The sequence below is a fragment of the Jaculus jaculus genome, chromosome 10, assembly GCF_020740685.1.
Source record: "Jaculus jaculus isolate mJacJac1 chromosome 10, mJacJac1.mat.Y.cur, whole genome shotgun sequence".
Lineage (NCBI taxonomy): Eukaryota > Metazoa > Chordata > Mammalia > Rodentia > Dipodidae > Jaculus > Jaculus jaculus.
The window spans coordinates 20,649,772-20,673,059 of NC_059111.1; the positions used below are offsets into that span (position 1 = coordinate 20,649,772).

The window sequence follows — 23,288 nt, forward strand, 5'->3', positions numbered from 1 at the left end:
GCTTCCTTAAAAGTAACATACAGGCTTTGGTGAAAATGGTCGACTCAAGTCCATTCCCACACGCACATCCTTCCTTTTAGGCTTTAATATATATATATTTTATTTATTTATCTGAGAGACAGAGAAGAGGAGGCAGAAAGAGAGAATGGGCACACCAGGGATTCCATCAACTGCAAATGAACTCCAGACGCATGCACGCCCTTGTGCATCTGGCTTACGCAGGTCCTGGGGAATCGACCCAGGGTCCTTAGGCCTTGTGGGCAAATACCTGAACCACTAAGCCATTTCCCCAGCCCTAGGCTTCTTTTCTTCTGTATACCACAGGCAATTCACATTCCCCACAGTGCTGAGCACAAACAACTCTGTAGGAATACTGTGAAAGGCACAAAAGCCAGACTATGAGGTAACATATACGTATGGTCAGAATTCCATTGCCCTGAACAGCTGGTTCAGTTGAACTCATACACAAAGATTTTTAGACTCCTTTCAGCAAAGAGGTCACTAGTGTTCCCTGAACACCCTAAGTTTCTCAAGTATAACAACCTTTTACTGCTCAGCAAAATTTTTTTAAATCGCTACAGCTATAAAAAGATAATTGTCTCTAACCCCATCCTGGAGGCACTGAGGGAATAAAATTGAAAGTTTATACGACAATGGTTTGGGAATTAAAACACTACTCTAAATGTAAGGCAGTTTTTACATCCAACTACAATTAGAAACTAATTTAAAATAGGATTCTGAGTTTATGAAATCTTTTTAAAAACTTAACACACAATATTCAAAATCTTTACTAGGTTCAACTATCCACAACCTAAAAAAACCTGAGACATTATGCCCTGGGATATTTTCTGTCCAGAAGTTAATAAAAGAGAATATTATAATTTGTTATAAATTTCTTGGGAGATTAATATACAGTATATCTGTCCAGTATAGTCAAAGACTCTGCTTCATCATTTCATGTAGCAGAATTTTCTCAGTCTTCTTTAAGGCCAATATACCATCTGCTCTTTCTCATGGGACTACAGTACAGTAAAAACCCAACAGTGCAGTCAGCATGTGGCAGTTTGAATATACAATGTCCCCCATAGCCTCGTGTGTTTGTGTCTAAGCGTCATTCTTTTTTTAAATATTTTTTTTTAATTTTTATTTATTTACTTCAGCAAGAGAAAAAGGTAGATAGAAAGAGTAAGATGGGGCAAGCAAGGAACTTCGGCTGCTGCAAACAAACTCCAGACATATGAGTCACCTTGTGCACCTGGCTTACACGGGTCCTGAGGAACCTAACCTGGGTCCTTTAGCATTGCAGACAAGCACCTTAACAGCTAAGCCATCTCTCCAGCCCCCAAGCCTCATTCTTGATCCCCAGCCTTTATGAAGTAGAGCCCTGCTGAAGAAGGTGTGTTGGGGTGAGCCTCAGGATTTGATAACCCATGCCCCTTTGCCAATGCTAGGAGCTCACTGCTTTCCTTCCTGCTCATATGTGACCATGTGAGCCAGCTTCCTGCTCTTGTCATGCTTCTACCACCATGATGAAACTGCCCCTCAAAACTGTTAAGCACAAATAAATCCTTTCTTTCCATCAGCTGATTCTGGTGGAAGGTTTTTTTCCCAGCAATGAGAAGTTAACTGCTACACAGCCCACTGAATATGACAGCATGTGAATGGTTATGCAAGTTGTAACTTCATCTCAAAACACTAGGCCAGCAGCCTCATGTCCTGCCCCTCCCCACTACTGCCCTCCACCTACTGGAGAAATAGGAAGACCTTCCTCTGGAACCATATTCAAAAGTAGCCTGCCAAGCAATGGGGGGAAAAAAAAATCTGTACTCACTCTGTAAGAGCTGCTTAGAAATCATTAACTCCACATCTGTGAGGATTACAGTTAGCTAGAACTTTATTAGTGTGTAATTATCCCAGAAGACTTAAGGAAGACCACTAGCTAAATATGTTATTCTCCCCCTCCCTCACCTATTCTGCCCCATTGCACTTGTGCTTTGTACCAAGAGCTCGGGAAGGAATGTTGTAGGGCCTCAAGTCTCATAGAATGAAGAAGGTCTCTTGATACAGCCCAGTTCACCTATACTAGAGAAGGCCCATTACTGGCATAGAGAAAATGTTTTCCCAAACCACTAATACTCATGTTAGAGAAATGTGACATTCTGCACAAGCAGAAATGGACTTCTAAAAAAAAAACTGAAGAAATCAAGTGACAGGTTTTGGCCTGTTGTGACCTTCAGGCCTGTGAAATTTAATTTGACAGAGGCAGCACTGTCTATGCCTTTGTCAGTAAAAAGTTAGAGATGCACCATCAAGATATTACTTTCCATTCCTGATAAACCTAAATGTGGTTCTTTCTTTAGCCTGTATTTTTAATATTCTGAATATTAAGTAAGACCCTAAATGCCTATTTAGGCCCTTTGTTTTTCCTAAATCTGTCCTTCTAGAGATGATCCCATGGATTCAAAGACAAAGTAAGTTCATTTATTTCTAAACAAAATAACAAGCATTAAGAATAAAAAACCTGACTTCCAGTTAAGATGGCAGCATAGGAACCATGCCAAAGCAGCCTGGAGGAGGAAAAAGCCAAAAAAAAAAAAAACAAAAAAAAACCCAGCAAAATATACTCTTCTACTAAAAAGTGAGGTGTATAAGAAATTAAAATGGCAGCAGAGAAGAAGAGGAGATCCAGAGCATCCAGAACCCACACAGGCAGGCAGAAGCAGCTCCAGCAGCAGTGGCACCAGGTCAGTGGGGCCACAGCTGACAGGTGGCCGCGGAACCCTCTACAGACCAGAAATCTTAACCTCCTTATGGTCTGCTGTTTTTCATTCAAAGCGTACACTGTTTAAATTTTAGAATCTGCCTGTATTTTGTTCTACTCAGTCTACTTGAACACTCTCATAACAGGCAAACCCAACAGCTAGGGTCACTTTTGTAGATACTCTGAGAGCCTTGAAAGCCACACCTAGCACCCTAAGCTCCTACCCTGAAGATATATAACATCAGATTGATTGATACATCTCATAATACTGCAGCTAACTAGAAAATCCAACCATTAAATTAATCCAAGATGCAAAAATATATACATTATAACACAAGAAACACCAAAAATCAAGACAATATAAATCCACCAAAAAGTATTAATGTGGGCTTGGAAAATGGCTTAGCAGTTAAGGCGTTTACCTGCGAAGCCTAAGGACCTTGGTTCAATTCCCCAGGACCCACGTTAGCCAGATGCATAAGGGGGCACATACATCTGGAGTTTGTTTGCAGTGACTGGGGTCCCTGGCATACCCATTCTCTCTGCCTCTTCCTTTGTCTCTCTTTCTCTCTCTCCCTCTCCCTCTCTCTCTCAAATAAATAAAATATTTTTTTTAAGTATTAATGCATTAAAATTGACCTCCAGTGAAAATGAGTTAAGAGGAAATGCCTGAGAAAGATCTCAAAAGAATGATTACAAATATGCTCAAGGAAGTCAAAGAAGAAATCAAAGGAATGAAAGAGGAAATTGAAGAAATCAAAGTCAACACAGGACACCAATTTAATGAAATAAAGGTCAATACAAGATATAAATAAGGAAATAGAAATAATAAAGAAAAACCAGTCAGAATTACTAGCAATGAAGAACACAGTTAATGAAATAAAGAACAAAAAACCTTGTCTCTTCAGTATGACATCAAACAGCTCTATCTCCTCCTGGTCATTTTATAAACAGTGGAAAATACACTGTGTTGGAGAGCCAAAAGTTGGGTTGTAGGACAGCCCTGGCACAAGCTGGGGGACACAGAGCTCCTGGCTTCTGGGAACTTAGTTGCTTCTTGTGAATAGTGCATCAAGACTGAGGTTAATGTCATTAGGTAGCTCCAACTTGTACAGTTACATCTGCCCTTCTTGAAAATTTCTACTGGACTCTTGTCCTAAAGATGCCATGCATCCTGAGTTTCTATTAAATTTCAAACAAATTTCTCATAAGTGGCTTATATTCACCTCGCACAATATACTTTCATAAACCCTGCCATCCCACTAGAAATCTATGTAATTACATCTATAAGGCATGGTCTAAGTGCTTTATATAAGGTTGGGTCATGAGATGCTAATGTTTAAACATTCTGACATATAAAACCAGAAATTTCATATAATCCAACTTACTATATTAATTCATTTAACCCTCCTACCAAACCTATGAGGTAATTGCTATTGACATCCTTATTTTACAAAGGAGGGAATGGAAGTACAGAGAAGGCAGTAACTTGCCAAAGCCTGACAGCTAGTACGTGATGGAGTTTGCATAGAAACCCAAGCAGCCAGATGCCTGATTCTATGGTCCTAACCTAACACTGTATTGCTTCTCAAAATGAAAACCAGGTTGAAGGACTGATAGGCTAACACTGTCACCTGTGATAGATTTTACCTTTCACTTCAATGGTGGCATTTGCTTTAGGAGCACTGACAAAATGATACACACAGTGGTATTCGCCTGAATCCTCAGCTCTCGGCTTGTTGATCCTGCAGAGATGAAAAGAAAAACAAAGTGAGGTAACTAGAAGTGATCAAAATATGCAACAAAGGGAGACTCAATGGGACAACAGGGGACAATGCTTTCCAAATACTGCTCCTTAGTGTAACTCAACTCTTCCTAACTAAAAGCAAAAGCCACCTCCTATGTCTCCCCCCACCACCACCACCACCACACACACACACACATTAATTCTGGATTCCCTACCAGATGCCAGGAAGGGAGATGGACCCGTGCATGGTCCTCAACCTATTAGAAGGAAACAGCAAAACCATATTCAAAAATACAGGGTACTAAGTACTAGAATTTATACTGAAATACAGAGGGTGGGAGCCACCAATAAAAACCTGCTCCCCTGGTAGTAGTCCCAGTTAGATAAGCAGGTTGGGCATGGGGGACAAGCCATTCTTAAGACTTCACTTAGCTGCATAATCTTCAGGAAGTCTGCACACTAACAGGACCAAAGCATAGTTTTCTTTGGAAAAAAACAAAAAACCAGATATGCCAACAGAGCATTAACACAGAGAACCAGCTTAAACAATCCCATGCCATGTTCTATCTCTGTCAGGCTTATTACAGTTTTTCAGTGTGCCAAACTTTTCCTGTCTCACAATCCCCAAACAAGATGTTCCTTTACAGAGAATACTCTCCCCATCATCACTCAGCCTACCCTTACTCCTCTTCTGTCAGTTCTGGGCTTAGATCTCACGTCCACTCCTAATCTAACTTTCCTCTTTCTCCATGACATTCTCACCCTGTGGCTCTTGACAGCACTTACCACAATGTCTAACATGTAATCAGATATTCATGAGATTGCTTGATTAATCTCTCTCCCCGCAATAGACCAAGTTCTATGTAAGGAGGCATTGTTTAATTGACACACAATTCCATACCTAATCCTCACTTGGTGCTTGCACTAAAGAAGAGGAATGAATAACTGGATGAACAAATCTCGAGCAAATAGCTGTGCACACACTCAGACAAAGCTCAGGTCTACCATAGGACATATGTGTGGCCAGCACCGTGCTTCCTCAATCTCACAAGTGATCCCAAACAAGCCTACTTGCCTTGAGCATCAACCTCATACAGCCTCACTGCACTTCATCCCACACACATGCACACACGCACACACACACACCAAACACACATACAAAGGTTGGTAATTGCAAAACAAAATCTACTGCCTCCAGATGACAGGATAAACATTTATATAGAGTTGAATTCCTCTACTTTTGTTAGTGGTTAAAATTTAACTATCTGCACTGAAGTAATTACTATCTAGTAAAAACTCCTAATCTCATCCATTAACTGGCTCAATATATTTGCCCACCTTTTTGTTCATTCCAAAACATACATGGGTTGAAGGACTATGGATGAAGAGAGCAATCTCAACTATCCATGGCAGGAGAGTATTCTAAGAGGAGCAGTCAAGATGTCTTCTAAATTAAGATACACATATCCCCATCTTCAATCTATGCTTCAAATAGGGATGACACAAAAACCAGTTGTTCTGGGCTAGAGAGATAAGTGGTTAAGGTTTGCCTGCAAAGTCAAAGGACCCCGGTTCAATTCTCTAGGACCCAAGTAAGCCAGATATGGCTGAGGCTATATTCCTAATTTAATACCAGGAGAAACTACAGTAGAGGTAAGTTAACTTGCCATTAACTGGGGGCCTTAATGCAGCCAAAAGCTACTTACTGTGTAAGGATGAGGATCAAAAAGCTCGTGAGGCTCAATTAAATAAGGGGCATGAAAAGATCACAATGCTGCAAAGTGCTGCAGAATGCCCTTGCAACCCCTGAGCACAAGGCTCTCCAGGCCTTCCCTCAGTGCTGTTTCTTTTTACTGCATCAACTTGACCAAACAGGATTAGCCGGTCCCTTTCCAGCTCTGTTTTCAACAAGGAATAAGCTATTTTGAAAGATGAGGTGCCATTTGTTCTAAATATTCCAAAATAAGCAACCAATCTATGGGTCCCGGGTAACTCAGACCAGCAATACCCTCCTTTCTTCAGCATGTATGTTTCAACCACCCCTTAACCCCAGATTACTAAAGACCACTGTACCCACTAGTTCTGACCAGGTATGGTTATGTGATTCCCAACACTTGGGAGGCACAGGTAGGAGGATTGCTAGGGAGTTTGAGGCCACCCTGAGACTACATAGTGAATTCCAGGTCAGCTTGGGCTAGAGCAGGACCCTACCTGGAAACCCCCCCTAAAAAAACTTTTTATTTTTTTAAAAAAGCAATTCATTGTGGCATCTGCCCACTGAAAAATCATTAAAGAAGATAAAGCGTAAGTCAAGAGACCTGTACTCTAATTGTGACTCTATTGTTAACTAATATCGTTACCAGAGTAAATAAATCCTCTGTGCTCTCAGTTTCTGTATTCTCACAGTGAGAGGATCATCCACGGTTCTCAAACCTGGCTGGTCACTGGAATCATTTAAGAATCTTTCATAGATCTAGGGTCTCACATCAGATATACTCGCTTAGTCTATCCAGAAAAGTGTGAAATACATCCCATGTCATAGTACGCAGACTGGTAAACAGTTTAGTTCACTGAAATAAACAAGATCACCATGTTGCATTTGATAAGCAAAATTTTCATATTCATTTTTCAGTGTGTATATATAAATTCCTAATAAGGCTTGAGATGCATTGATAAGATTGGGTGGTAGGGAAGTGGGGGAGGGGGAACATCATTACAGAAGTCACAGTTCACCTCAATGTTAAAACAGTTCCAATGTAGCTTTTAAATAATATTCTCAGGCTGGAGAGATGGCCTGCAAAGCCAAAGGACCAGGTTTGATTCCCTAGGACCCACATAAGCCAGATGCACAAGATGGAACATGTGTCTGGAGTTTATTTGTAGCACCTGGAGTCCCTGGCACACCTATTCTCCCTCCTGCTCCCTTCTCTCTCAAATAAAATAGCAATTAAAAATTGGTTCTAAACCGGGCGTGGTGGCGCACGCCTTTAATCCCAGCACTCAGGAAGCAGAGGTAGGAGGATCGCCGAGAGTTCGAGGCCACCCTGAGACTACATAGTGAATTCCAGGTCAGCCTGAGCCAGAGTGAGACCCTAACTCCAAAAACCAAAAAAAAAAAAAAAAAAAAAAAAAATTGGTTCTAAAAAAATAATACTCTCAGATTCATCATTCCAACCTGTGTTGTGTGTGTGTGTGTTAATGACGGATTACGAATGCTAATTTTAGCTGCTCCCTCCCCTCCCTTACGCCAGGGGCTGCCGGCCCTCTCACCTGTACTCCGTGTTGCTGGCGTTCTTACGAGTGGCGGCCAGTTCTGCCCCATTCTTTGTCCAGTAGCTGTGTGCAAGGGTGTGAGAGCTGGAGGTGAGGTTACACTGCAGGGTGACTGGGAGGCTGTCGCGAATAATGACCTCTTCACTGGTAACAATTCTCGGCTCTGTAATTAGAGTACACAATGATAGAGTGCCATAGTGTCCCACTGCGCGCAGCCCTGGCCTGAGAGTTCGTTAGGGTAGGAGGGGGAGACTAGAAGAGGGAGGGCAGACAGGAACACGAGGACTTTCACTTTATTACTTTGGAGAAAGTTAAAAAAGGAAAAACAATGATTATAAGCAAATGACTACTAGCGCAGACAACAGCCTGAAGACCAACTGGCCTAGACGTGAAAGAATGAGAGCATTACGTGTGCTTATACTGGCAACAATCCACTTCGTTTTGAAAACCACCATTTGTAAGAAGCACCAGCCAATTCAGCTTCTATAAGAAATCCAAGCTCCACCTTGCAGTTCTGAGGGCAAAGGCAGTAGTATCGTGTATGCAACTAATATAAACTTATGGTCACTGGGCCTTGAACCAGTAATAGAGAATGCATGTATGATCTTTACCATACTGAAACCCTAGGGCAGTTCTAGGGCAAACTAGCATTATGCATTATGCATTATGCAGAAAAAGTGCTAGTTTTAAAACCAAAGTTTCCATTTGCTCTCTTGCAGTGTTTGGATTTTGAGGAAGGAAAATTCTTAAGGAACCAATGGTTCTTTTCTCCAGCCCACATTTATTGCAAAAGCAAAATTTTCCAGAATTGCACTTTCAAACACATTCAATTTCAAGACAGTATAATTATACTAGAGCACAACATGTCTTGGTATATGGGCTCCTAGAGTTCTAGAACTGCAAGGCTCTTTGAGTTTATTGAATCCATCTAGTTTTTAAGAGCTAGAAAAGTGATATGACTTGTACAATGTCATAATTACTATTAGTGGAAAAAGTGGGTCTATAAAATATATCTGACTGAATTCTCTATCCCTGCACCCCTATCCACAACACCCCTTCCCCCCCGAATAAAACAGCTTCCACTCTACTACAAAGTATAGATTTTGCTTTCTACTTCAATCCTGGGCTTTGATGGTCTGTGATCACTAGTTTACCTACAAAAATAACCTACATGAGTTAAATATTATAACACATTGAACAGAAAATCTGTAAATCATACATCATACTGTATCATTTCCAGGTTTATCTTAAAAGCACTTTAAGAATTTTATTGCTATGTTAATATGTTAGGATGTTTCTATGTCTGTTAACTTGTCTTTTGCTATTGTGTTTTAACTTTTCCCAAACTTAGTTCTTTTTATACTTTGGATCAAACATTTTCTTTCAGGTGAAATTTCCCCATCCACATTAGTAACTATTTGCTCCCCCAGCATTCTTTCTCAGAAACCATGACTGACTTCCTCCCTCTCTGTATCTGGTTACTTACTGTCTACATCTCTGCTGTGGCTCCCCTTCACAATTTTATACAGAACTGTCCCCTCTACTGAAACTGCTGTGTTTATTGTTTAGGGAGGGAAGAGAATAGTAGAGAAGTCATGAGATACTTGGGAGATGTAATGCCTTAAGGACTTCTTAATCAATGTAGCATTTCTGACTATAAAGTTAGTAACTTCAAAGAAACTTATGATAGGCAAACCATTTCAAGTTAATTTCCAATTCTGGCAAAAGGATAATGGCCATTTTCCGTTCATCACTGGTCCTTAACAGGAACATCAAACAGGATCTCTATATACAGAAAATGGAGGCATAGCAGCCACTAAGACAGAAGCAGATGCATGTGAACACGTTAGCGCAATGGTGTCCCATGGTTTCAAGACACACTGGACAGAAGCCAAATCCCTGGGCTTTAAGAAGTCGAGCAGAACAGCTGCAGACCCTGCAATGGAAGGCGCACATACACCATCAGCAGAAAGCATCACAATTCCAAGAAAAATCAAAACCAAGCAAAAACAAAAGAGAAAAAGAGAACCAGTACTCCACAGAAGAGAAACTAAAAAATATCAAGGCAACATTGAAACCCAAACACACTTGGAGGTTTTCACTAAATTTTTATTGTCCAATTCCATTTTCTGCCCCACTTGGGACTGTCCTTTCAGATCTTCTTCAGACTGCCCCGAGAAAGGGTGAGCTACGAGGGTGAGGCCAAGCGTTCCCAGATGTGTAAACACAAGGGAGCTGAAGTAGGCGCTACTCTTACCTGTGACGATGCAATGAGCAGTGCAGCGGCAGCTCGGGGAGACTAAGAAGCTGATGAAAGCAATCTGGTAGACTTTCTGCCATGAACTCTTAGAAGGCAAGGGAAAGCACTGTTCCCTTAGGTATTAAAGATCCAGGAGAGAGTCAGCTGGGAGCAAGTGAACAGTTTACAAGGTTTAAATCTGAGTCTGTACTGTAGGGGTGAGGGTGGAGTACCTGCCTACCATGAGTGGTGTACATGAAACCAGAGCTGGACTTGAGTTCTTTGGCTGCAGAGCCACATCTGTATTCTGCACCAAGATAAAGGTGAGGCTTTTATTTCTGTGTCCCAGTGGTGCCCAGCCAAAGTCCAGAGAGATTAACACTTAAGAAAGGCTAAACATTTTCACCTGCCACTGGCTCCTATTTAAAAGCATCAGGTAGGAGATACTTAACCTGGCTAGTATGTATATATGTACAGAGCAGCTATGGCCAGAGAAACCCTGAGAATGGGACACACTTTTTGTCCACTTTACGTCACTCAAAGAGCTTTAGGACGTCAACCTCCTTATGGAAGCAATGTCTTTGGGGACATCTGCAATCATAAAATAATCCAATTAAGAGTCAAATTCAGGGTGTTTTTTTAAAGGCGGCAGCAGCAGCCTGGTGCTCCAAAAGTAGCTACTTGGCTTAACCCACCAATGCGGACATCCAGGGAGAGACTAGCCAGGATTTAGTTCAACCACATGCAAGCCACTACTTATTTATAAGTAAACAGGGGAAATATTATATATTCTTGGGATTGATTCCTAGGTACTCAAAGTCCCCTTTTGTTCCCCTCTAGCCCCAGGCATGGCCTTTTAAGCTGTAAGTTAAGGCTCTTGGAAGTAAAACTACCAAACGCCCGGCCCAGTCCATGCCTATAAACTTCTGAAGACCCTTGTGGCCATTTGGATAATTCTGCATTTTATACAAGGAAAGGAGCAGGGGGGGGCAGGAGAAGGAGGCGTGCAAGGGGGTAAAGATGTTTAAAAAAGAAAGAAAAAGAAAAGTCACTGGGTTAATGTCCCCATGTTCACATAGACAGGGTTTTCTTTTCCCCTCTACAGAAGCAGGTTCTCTGATTCACAGCACCAACTGCAGTGGCCTCTTCTACGACCCTATCCCCTCCTCACATTTTTCCAAGTGGCTACAAAATAGACATTAAATTGCTATTACAAGTACATCTATTCAGGGCATCTATCAAATTTACTTCTGTGTTACTACGAAATTCCTCACCAAAATAGTACTTTACTATTTTTACTCTCTAAATCAGTCAGCTCTTTGTGCAAGAAGTGGCTATAGGTCCCTCACTGAGCCCGTGAAGATACTAGAAAAAACTAGAGGGTGCTTCCATTAAGTCAGGTGCACCTCCTCCATGACCCCGAAGTCTAACACAGGGCTGGGACTCCTCCTAGCCAGCGGCATTGGTCCTGCGGTCGCTTCTCCTTTCTTCCCACCAGAAAAGCATGGTTATCTTCCAGAAAGAGAACTGGCCACTGAAGCTACTGCTCCAGGTACCTTACTTGCACTTGCTGTCACAATAGACGAAGAGGAAGATTCTGATACAGTTGTTCAGCTCACTCCATCATTCAGAGGAATGGGGTTGGGATTTAGTTTCCTGTTTTTTTCAAGATACATACCAAAAATAAAGAAAGAAACCAATGTGAATGGTCTCCAAACTACTTCTGGGTTTTCCATTCTTGGCTAGGGAGCCCTGTACTAACAGTCTGTTATCAAACTGTCTGTGAACAGGAATCAGATGTAACTGACCTGCAGACAGTATAACGAGGCTTTTGAAGTATCTATATTTGTAGTTTTGTGTCACCTCGCCCCAGAGAGCAAGACCTGCGGAGGCAACCTCAGGCTGCTGCTCTTAAGGAAAACAGGAGACTCAGTGGGAAGGTTAGTGAGGAGTGACCACTGCACTTAAGGGCTGCTGTCAGAGAAACACATGCCACTGCTTCAGAAAAGAAAGAGCTGAACTATGGAAATATCCAAGCTTACATGCCACCCAACAAAACACACCACCACACTGCACCCATGGCAACATGCCCATCACAAAACAGGATGACATCAAGTTACAGTGAGGGAAAAGGCTGGGCAGACAAACTTAAAACCATAGAGGTGAAGGCAGCTACTCAGAGAGCTTCAAACAGAGAAAATAAAAAGTAGTTATTTGGGTAGAAAAACAAAAATAAAAAGGCACCAGAGAAGGAATCGGCAAAAGGATAGCAGGAAACCTACTATAAAATTAAAGAGGAGGGAGAGAAATAATTTCACCACTACCCTCAATCAACTGTCTGGTTCTGTGTTTTTAAAAAACTTTAATCTCCCAGCTCTCCCTCCCCACCTCTCCCCAACGCAGATGACTTGACAGTCATGACTCCCTCAAGTTCTTTGTTCCTGAGGAGAAAGACACGGGGGAGGGGTGGGGGGAGTAGTGAGGACAGCAAAGAAGAAAAAAAAAAGTTGCCACAGATGTTTTCATACACTACACCAGAAGGGACACAGGTTTGCAAGAACAAAGACAGGGCAGGGAAGTGATCATACTGGGAAAGAGGGAAAGGAAGCAGAGGGAAGGGGCATCGGGCCACCTCTAATGACTACAGTACTACTACTGTAGGGTGCTGGACTCACTCTGAAGGACGCTTATGGTGGCCTGGGCTCGAATCCATGTTATGGAAGGGTTTTGCCTCAAGTCATTCCTCTTGGGGTCGTTGCTGGCCCTGCACTCGTAAGTCCCAGAGTCCTCCAAGGTGAGCCGGGTTATTCTCAGCACACTCACGCCGTTTGACCCGTAGGCGGTGTTTACGGTGACACGGCGCTTCCGAGCACCGTCCCACAGCTGTCTGAAAGACTCTGCCCGGTTGACTTCTGCGTACCACCACTGGATCTCTGGCGTGGGGCTCCCGACCACGTCACAGTACAACTCAAAGGCGTCCCCCGTGAGCTTAGTTTCTGACATGGGCGACTTGACAAACCCAGCTAGAGGGAGGGGGAGCAGGAATGCAGTGACAGGCCAACCAGAAAAAAAAAGAAAGAATCAACAGGTGTTAATAATAATTGAAAGGAAAGAAAAGAAAAGAAAAAAAAGCAAATGAGTTGCAGAGAACAAAAAAGGATTCATTTTTAAACTATAGAGAGACAGTAATAGCAATTCATACAAGCTTTTAGGAGAAGAACCACCCTGGGAAGCTTATGAAGCAAAGGCAGGCCAATTCCAAGCTGGGGCAGCCCAGGTGCTGGCCAGGCAGAAGCAAGCCCACTGGGAAGCATTTCAGCAATGGGCCCAGCTGGTAGGAATGAGAAAGCCTTAGGGCTGGGGGAAGAGCATCTTTCCTTAAGACACAAACCGTTACCTTTCCAAACTCAGGAAAGTGAATTGATGAAAGATAACGGGAAGTGGCAGGTTTACATGACAAGCCAGGATCTTTCTTCTGAATGCATAAGCATTTCCTTGGAGAAGCAATGTCTTTTCTTAGCCTCAACAAGAAGTGTTAGCTAATCTACTGATACCTTCTCTGGGTATTGAGGGTCCAAACTGCAGCTGAAAGGCAGCAAATTTTTCACATGCAGGATTCTATCCTGATTTCAGATTAGACTTTTCCCATCTCCTAGTCTTTCCTGGGCCAAGACAACCCCCTGGTCGATGATTAGGTAGTGTCTACTGAAGGGAGGCCCTCAGGAATCACAACAGTCTGTACCTCAGAGTGAGAAATTACTATTGGATCAGCTCAGAAGCTGAACCAGCAACCCAACTCAGTGCCAGTGAACCTCATAAATTCCTATCACTGAAACACTCTGAAAACCCAGACCTGGAAATAATCCTGGTTCCTGACAGACCTCTCCACATAAGTTCACTTGCCTGGCTTCTGAAGTTGCTGCCTACTTCTACTTGCTCAGAATCTGCTTCAGTTTATACTATCATTAGACAAGGTGGCAATAGCAGAGAGCAAAATCATCATCATCACCAATTAATAAAACCTTGGAGTTGGGCCTATAAGAAATCAAAGTGTAAGCATACTGTCACTCATTCACTCCACACAGAGTTTGTTCAGCATTTCTACCAGTTCAGCTAGTGTCCTAAGGCTTAAAGTAGTTAAGGGAAGGGAATTCTGGGTAGCTTGATAACTTCTTGGGAAGCATAGCTCAGGAGCTAAGCATGCTCCTCTATAGTGAGCAGATAAAGGGATCAGATCTGCCAATTTTAGACTAATAACAGTCCAGAGGAGAGGAGGAAAAAAATGAACAGTTTGCCTACGGTCTAGAAGCCAAGGATGTAATAGTGTTAACTGAAAATGGAGGCTGCTAAATGGAAATTTTTCTGTTTATATCCATAGCAATATGTGCATTTGGAGATAAATCCCATTCCATGCATCTGAAACTGCTAAAGGAGGTAGTTCCTCAAGTAGAGGTCACCACCTCCAAATTCATACTCGTTTTCAACTCCTGAAACTTTCAGAGTCTGAACAGTTGAGAAATGCAGAAATTAACAAGCTTACACTAAATGTTCCATCTTGAATATGCATCTTGAATATTTGAAACTACCTCTTCAGGTCTAGTATTTATTCTTGTAAGGAGCTAATACAAGCCCCAAGCAGCCAAGCAAATGTCATTCTCACATGAAGAAACTTTATAATTACAGAAAGGAGCCTCCATAGCCCATATGAAGAGCTAAGCTTACAGACAAACCTACAGAGCCACATCTCAGTCTGCCTCACCAGCTACCAACAGTCAAAGCTGCCCACAAACATCAGGGAGAAGTCAAGGAAGCTGGTTTCACTCATTTTACTTAATCAGTTCAATAGCCAGTGAAAACTGGGTTATCAGTAAATTCCTGAAATACCAGAAAGAATATTGTACTGTTTCAATCACATCACCTACAAAGTGAAAATCACACTTTTTCTTAAATTGTTTGTGAGCTTGGGGAGTTTATATCCTTTCAATTGCTGCAATTAGGTACTTGAGTATGCCCTAGAAATTTTTCAGTGAACTTGTTTTGTATCTTTTACCTTCTTCTGATATGCCCTTCAAAGCAGGGCTTACCAATCTGCTGACCATGCCAACAAGCCCTCATATGTTCAAAAACACCCAGAACCCATGCAATTCCACTGCAATCCCAATACCACACAATTCAAAGGCTGCTAAGAAGTAGTCTCAACATGATTCCTATTGTACAAAACTAAGAGAAGTCACTCAGCCTGAACACATCACTTCAGGCAAGACTTCCTGCTATAGAGGAAAAGAAATATGTTAATTTGATTCAGATCAAGTTCAAACTTCTACCTGTACTGAAGAAAATGGGACCAAGTCAAATTTAATTCTTGATTTGATACATCTTAAGATGTATATTTAAACAAAATTACTTAAAAACAAAGATTATAAATACCTTGAAACAGATAATGAATATTCTTCTGTGTTCTCTTCAAAGACCATTATTACAACTTATCAAGACATATACTGGGGGCTGGAGAGAGCTTAGCAGCTAAGCGCTTGCCTGTGAAGCCTAAGGACCCCAGTTCAAGGTTTGATTCCCCAGACTCCACGTAAGCCAGATGCAGTATGTGTCTGGAGTTCGTTTGCAGTGGCTGGAGGCCCTGGTGCACCCATTCTCTATCTTTATCTGCCTCTTTCTCTCTGTAATCCTCAAATAAATAAATAAAAATAAACAAAAAAAATTTAAGACATATATTAACAGGCAACATTTTCTAACTATGTGCTATACATTAAACACATCATCCTCAACAATGCTTTGTAAGATAGATGCCATTATAAATGCCTTCAATGAACTACAGAGATGGTTTAGTGTTTAAGGAACTTGCCTACAAAGCCTAAGGACCCAGGTTCAACTCCCCAGAACCCACATAAGCCAGATGCACATGGTGGCACATGTGTCTGAAGTTCATTTGCAGTGACCAGAGGCCCTGGCATGCCATTCATAGTCTATCTCTCTCTTGCTCTCTCTAGGCAAATAAAAACTTTAGAAGAATTAAAATAAACAAATGAATAAATAAGTAAATGCCTTCAAGAACTGGAAACTAAAGTCCAAAAGTAGCAGGGGCTGAGAATGTACCTCAATAAGAGTACTTGCCTACCTAGCATGCACAATGTCTTGGATATGATTCCTAGCACTCAAATAATAACAACAGATTAATTAATAGATAAGTATTTTATCTGTCTCATACTTGTTGAGTCCAGCCTGACACCTAGATGCCAAAACTACCACACAGTATCTTAACATTTTCTACAATTGTAGTCTATGTATCTAGACAAGTTTTTGCAATCATTTAAAAGTTAAAGATAAGCTTTACCATCATGAGATTAATTTCAATTCTTGGCTAAAAGGCTAGGACCTCCACTACAATATGCAGCACACCTTGATCACTCCTTAAGATGACAACCACACTGGGGGAGGGAGCCATGGGTCGATGGTTGAGTGTGCTTCCTACACAAGCATGAGAGCCTGAGCTCAAACCTCCAGATCCCATCTAAAACATCTGGGTATGGCCTCAGTAGTCCTGCAGGGTAGCAGAAACCCCAATCTTCAGAGTTCCACAAGCTCCAGAAACAGTTAAAAAAAAAAAAATACACACACCCACACTTGCCAGCTCAAAATAAAACCAGGTGGAAAAGTGATGGAGGTCTCAACATGCTACCCCAATCTCACATATACAAACATAAGCAAAAATTAAAAATAAAAATAAGTTTAGGGGCTAGAGAGATTGCCTAGTGGGTAAGGCACTTGCCTGCAAAGCCAAAGGACACAGGTCCGATTCCCAATGACCCATGTAAGCTAGATGCACAGGGTGATGCATGTATCTGGAATTCGTTTGCAGTGGCTAGAGGCCCTGGCATGCCCTTTCTCTCTTTCTGTATCTGCCCCTTTCTTTCTTTCTCTCTCGAATAAATAATCAAAAGTTTTTTTTTAATTATGATCATACTAAAGAATGGAGAAGATCACTGGAACAAAGACTTCACAAAACATCTAGGGGTCAGGGAGATGCTGAACAGTGAGCAAACAAAAGCAAAGAGAGTTTTGAGGCAAGGATGCCCTACTTCTGATGGGTGCAATCCCCTGCCTTTGAGATGGCTGGCTGCAGGGAAGGAATTTAGAAAGACCTCAGATACATTTCTCTGGTGGTGCAGTAAGCACTCAAACTTCTTTCTGTGTGTGCTTCTCTGCACATACTGTGTTATTCACATAACTGGAAAGGTTCCTTAGGCAGATGCAGACAGGTTCCTGATGGGCCCAAGGTCATGTTGATGGATAATCCTGAGTAGACCTGGACTAAAGTGTCTCTAGTTCTTACTCTAGGGCTCTTTCCAACAAACTGCATTGCCTCTATAAAACTAAGTGATACCTTCATAACTGAATTCCCATCAAAACTCAGGCAAACACATTTATTTCTCCTCCAAACACTAGGGAAAAGGAGAAGAGGAAGAATTTCTCTAAACAGTAAGTACTGTGAAATCACAATGAGCAAAGGAAAGTTATTAGCAACCATCTACCTCATTATCTATCCAAAATTAGTTCCAATTCAGAAGAACCCAGTTTCAGAGGCAGCAGGCAGTTAGGCAGCTCAGAGCCTGACTCACTGCCTTGCCTTTCATTAGCAAGGGCTTTCAAACAAACTGTGCCCTCAACAAGAAAGCACACAATGGCCTGAAGTTGAGGGACCAACAGAAGCACTGAAGTAAGCAACAATGATACAGGGCTTTGGGGAAGGGCGGGAGGGACTGGAAGCTGTTGTTGGAGGGGGTGAAAATGGAGGCAGCAAAACCAGGAAAAGTGTAAATGTAAAACTGCGTAACTGAGGTTGGGGGGATGGAAAGTGGAGATGACAGCTGGGGCTAGCAGTCGGAGAAAAGGAGGATCTCTCTGGCAGGAAAACTGGATGTGTAGAAATATGTAGCAGAGGGTGAGAAGAAACAGGGAACACAGAGCAAGTTGAGCCTGATCCCAAGAAAACTGCTTCTACATATGCCCCAAGGAAGGCAGGGGAGGAGGAGTGAGGCTAGCCCTATGCAGGAGGGATCATCAGTGATTTTCACAACAAAAATTCTCACCTCCAGAGTAACCACAGAATAGGCAAAAAGACTAACTTCTCTCCCTCAGCTGACTACTGCCAAAGTAGGTCTTTAAATCTTGCCTACTTTTGCCACTTTAGAGAGAGAGAGAGAGAGAGAGAGAGAGAGAGAGAGACACACACACACACACACACACACACACACACACACACGCAGACACACAGCTGTTTCCTTCAAGATCCCTCTGCCACTAATTCCCTGTGGGTGGCTCATGCTGTTCTCTCCTTAGTCTCACAATAAAGAGGAAATGACAGCTAAGGATAGAAGAACACTCTTCCTCCTTCTCCTCCTCCTCCTCTCCTTTCTTTTCCCTCCTCCTCCTCTTCCTCTTCTCTTCTGTTCTCTCTCATACATACACACACGCATCCAAACTGCAGACCTCAAAATGAAGACTAAGCAAGTCTTTCTGATATCTAAATATGGCTATACAGACTAATTTGAATCTGTCTGAATGACCAATGACTTCTGGAAGGCTGATAGAGGAACAACTTACCCATCCCTACTATTAATTAAGAAGCAGATCATTTATCACAATTACTGAACATTAAGTTTAGGCCAGAACTACACGGCCACTCATTCCATGTATATCAACTATGTAAGACAGGCCTGGAGCCCTGGGAGTGGATGGAGACAGGGTAACCTCATTCTCTGCAGCATGAAGGTCTATGAATCTGATCAGATCGCTAGGTAGAGATGACAGCTATTACAAACCATTCTCCACGTTCAAGCCATCTCTTCCCACAGCTGCCTCAACTGGGAAGGTAAGACAAAAGTTTAGATACTAAGATCATCTGTATCACTAACTGCTAAGCCAAAGCCTACCTTTCACCCTGAAATGCTACTCTCCAAAATGACAGCAAGATCCTGGTTGGCCTCTATTGGCTAGCCTTCAGAGCAATCAGGTAAACTAGTTGGTGCCCAAAAGGGACATAGTTTGATGACTAAATTTAGCAAACTATAAAATCATATTGCCTGGGCTCACATGACATTCTGCCACTAACTGTGTGACCCTAGGCAAGTGAACTAACCTCTCTGAGCTTCATTGCCTTAATCTGCAAAAGAGGACTAATAATAGCAGTTACCTTATAAGGTTACTGTAAGAATTACGTGAAACAACAGAGCTTGAAACTGTGCCCAGCCCTCAGTTACCTATTATTCTATGTCTCACAGAAATAAATGCAAAGTATGTCGTGTACAGAAGACTTCAACACTACTCCATAGATTGGGAGCAAGACTTCACATCCAAAATAAGATTATTTAAGACTCCAACTTCAAGAAATAAAAAATTAGCTGGGCATGGTGGTGCACACCTTTAATCCCAGCACTCAGGAGGCAGAGGTAGGAGGATTGCTATGAGCTCAAGGCTACCCTGAGACTACATAGTGAATTCCAAGTCAGCATGGGCTAGAGTGAGACATCCTATCTCAAAAAATAAAAATAAAAAAATTAAAATTAACCACAATCTTTCATATAAAATGAAAACCAAAATGGAAAGGCTGTTTGCAGAAAGCAATGAAAATAAGAGAATTCTTTATTCCTACTCTTAGAGCAAAGTGAATGGGAAACAGTGATGAGTAAACACACATGTGGACTCATGGACTTAGCAAACCCCCAGTACTGTAACCAATATATTTGAGATATTACTAATATGGGAACAATAAAATCAGAGGCTGTACATTCCAGGCCAGCCTGAGCTGCTAAATAGTTAAGTAAAGCACTGTAAATTCTCCTTCAAAAGAAAAACAAAGAATAAGCCTATTACTTACATGTCAGCTTAGTAGGATAAACTGTAAATTCACAAAACTTAAGATAAAATGGTAGTTGTACGATTTTGATTCATGTCAGATTAGTTTCACTTCTGCCTAAAAAAACAAAGTAGTACTTTTGAATCAGTACCTCCACAACTTCAATTTTTAACAGTTTCTTCAAATGGGAACATATGAAAATGAGTTCTAGACACACACCAGATAACTTCAGGACAGACACGAAAAAATCATGTACATGAATGATCTTTAATAAGAATTCTGAGTTCTGTTTTGTTTCAGTTCCCACTGACATAAACAAGCATAATCTTCTTAGAGCCATGGGTTTTTAAAAGAAGTGTAAAAAGCCATGAAGCCTCTCTCATCCCAGAAAATTACAAACACCAAATTTCGGTGGGAGGGGGAACACAAGGGGCTTTTAGACCCCAGGTTGGATACATTGATCTACACAACACCACTACTTCTGTTAGGTTAATGGATGCAGAAGGGTCTCTCTATTAAGCCAAGAGCTCACCTTATAGGGAAAAATTGGATTCTTCAATTTCTTCAACCTGTTTCCTCATCTGGAAAATGGGAACAATAATTCCTATCTTAAGGTCATGGTGAAATTCACAGAACCATGTATGCAAAATACTAACTTGTAAAGCTACAAATGTACTAATATAATGTGGCAGTGTCACACATGCAGTCATTCTCTGCTGTAATTTAAACAAAATTCTAAACGAGTCCTAGGTGTTCCATGAAGTTCTTCAAAAGTAGTTAAAGAAAAGAGAGCAGTACTCAGAGACTCACCCATAGGGAAAGTAAATTCAAATTTTTCCATTTTTAAAAGATTTTCTAAAAGAGAATACTGAAAATTACCAGCCCAGAGAATTCCAACAGCTTTCAAATAGAAAATAATACTAAAGGTTGCCAGCAAGAAATAAAACCAATTTATAATAAACTTTGGCTTAAAAAAGTTAAGGCCTTATGTAGAACTTGACACTAGATCTAAGAAACAGAAGGAATTGGGAAGTTTTAATAGGAAAGGGAATAAACTCAGAGTCTGCTCTTAGATTCTTCTGCCCTACCTAGCATGCCTTGGGTTCCAAGGGCTTCCTGCTATCTTTTGCATGGGCTGAGTCTGAAAGCTCTCCTTCTGTTATTTATCAGCACATACTAGCCACTTAATCTTAGGCTTTTACCATCTTGAAGAAAACAGTTTCATTGTTAAAAGATATTCTCTGAGGCTAACCAACATATTTCTTCCTCACGCCAGACAGTAAAACCAAACCAAAGAAAGTGAGACCAAAAACAGCAGATCAAGTCCCATTTGGCACTGACATCAAAACAATTTTGATTTTTTATAACTAAGGATGTGTTCAAGTGGGAAAATGTAATAGGCACAAACTGTTATCAAGCCAGTCTTTTTGTTTTTTTTGAAACTTTGAATCATCCACTTTCTTGGGATTTTTGTTTTGCAGCTCAGGCCTGGCCTTGAGCCACCTGAATGTTGTTGGGGTTATGAGAATGAACCACCACATGGGATAGGATTCACTTCTTAATTTCACAAATAATACTCAAACAGCTGGTACACAAAGGGAAAAGCTAGTTTTGCAATCTGTTTATATCTGGAAGTGTATTTAATGAAATTTTGGTTCAAAAAGTAGAACTGTTACATATTTAAGCAAATGCTCATGAAAGCTTTCTAATCCTCCTCCCCCAAAGAACTATAAAAAATAGCTGTAAGCCAAAATGGTGCTTTGACAAGCACCAGAAGCAAGTTAAAAACAAATGAACCAAAAAAAAAAAAAATTAAAAACATTTTAAGGATATATTTCAGCTGATCGCATGGTTAGACTTTATTAAAGATAAAATGTAAACCATAATCTACAATACTCCAATTTGACTATTTAATCGGGTTTCTGAACCTTTTTCTAAGACCATCTGTATACTTCCCTGTAAACCTCACTTTTAGCAAAGAATTCTGCCAAGTCCCTTTAACAAAAACTCCTCTGGGCTAGAGAGATGGCTTAGCAATTAAGCGCTTGCCTGTGAAGCCTAAGAACCCCGGTTCAAGGCTCAATTCTCCAGGTCCCACATTAGCCAGATGCACAGGGGCAGGCGGGGTGGGGGGCACATGTCTGGAGTTCTAGTGCAATGGCTGGAAGCCCTGGCACGCTCATTCTCTCTCTCTCTCTCCCTCTTCCCCCTCTTTCTCTGTCTTTCTCAAATAAATAAACAAAAATTATTTTTTAAAAAAACCCTATCCTCAGCATCTCCCCATCTTCAAACCTTTTGTTTGTTTTGTTTTTGTTTGTTTGTTTGTTTTTCAAGGTATGGTCTTGTTCTAGCCCAGGCTGACCAAGAATGTACTATTGCCTCAGGGTGGCCTTGAACTCAGGGTGATCCTCCTACCTCTGCCTCCTGAATGCTGGGATTAAAGGTGTGTACCATCACATCCAGAACCACCCCCTTCTTCAATTCTGACTAGGTTCCTCATCCTCTACCACATCTCCTCAGGTAATAATATCTTTTATTTATTTGTGTGAGAGAGAAAAAGACTTTATTTATTTGAAAGAGAAAAAGAAAGAGGCGATGGAGAGAGAGAGATAATGGGCATGCCAGGGCCTTCAGATGCTGCAAACAAACTCCAGATGCATGAGCCACTTTGTGCATCTGGCTTACATGGGTCCTGGGGAACCAGACCTGGGTTCTTTGGTTTTTGCGGGCAAGCACCTTAACTGCTGAGCCATCTCACCAGCAACTAAATAAAATGTTTTTTAAAAGATTTAAACAGATCCTAGTTATCAAATTCAGTATGCAAATCTAGAGAACAGCAATAACACTTTCTTAAAATTAATTATACTTCTAGACAATGAAGTATTAGTCAACACGAGAAAGAAATGAGCTACTGAGACACGAAAAGGCCAGGGAAAGATCTTATGTGTATTATTTAAAAAGCCACTCTGAAAAAAATTCTATTAAACAAATTATTCTAACTATATGACATTCTGAAAATAAAGAAACTAGAGAGACAGTAAAAAGATCAGAGGGTGCCAAGAGTTAAGGGGAAAGGAGGGACAAATTGGTGAAGCACTGAGGGTTGTCAGGATGGTCAAACTACTCTGACACTGTAATGATGGATACATACACGTGGAGACATGTTTATGTAAGCAGGGTATGTAGTAATATCTTATGACAAATTATAATGTCAGTAACTTATTTTTGTTTTGTTTGCTTGTTTGTTTGAAAGATCTCACTATATTATGCTAGCTGGCTTAAACTTGCTAGGTAGACCAGGCTAGCCTAGAACTTGTGATGATCTTCCTGCCTTTGACTTCGGAATGTTGCAATTACAGGTGTGACCCACCACACTTAAATCATTAAATTTTTAATT

The 23,288-nt window shown here is 41.2% G+C and overlaps 1 protein-coding gene across 2 annotated transcripts in view; it reads right to left on the reverse strand.

Moving 5' to 3' along the window:
- Nptn (neuroplastin) overlaps positions 1–23,288 on the reverse strand; it is a 74,968-nt gene that overhangs the window by 24,114 nt on the left and 27,566 nt on the right. For both annotated transcript variants that reach the window (XM_004666705.2, XM_045160736.1), the window contains exons 2-4: positions 12,696–13,043; positions 7,779–7,944; positions 4,412–4,506 (exon numbers count right to left, since the gene is read on the reverse strand). In XM_004666705.2, the coding sequence (XP_004666762.1) occupies positions 4,412–4,506; positions 7,779–7,944; positions 12,696–13,043 (609 nt within the window). The remainder of the gene's footprint in view (positions 1–4,411; positions 4,507–7,778; positions 7,945–12,695; positions 13,044–23,288) is intronic.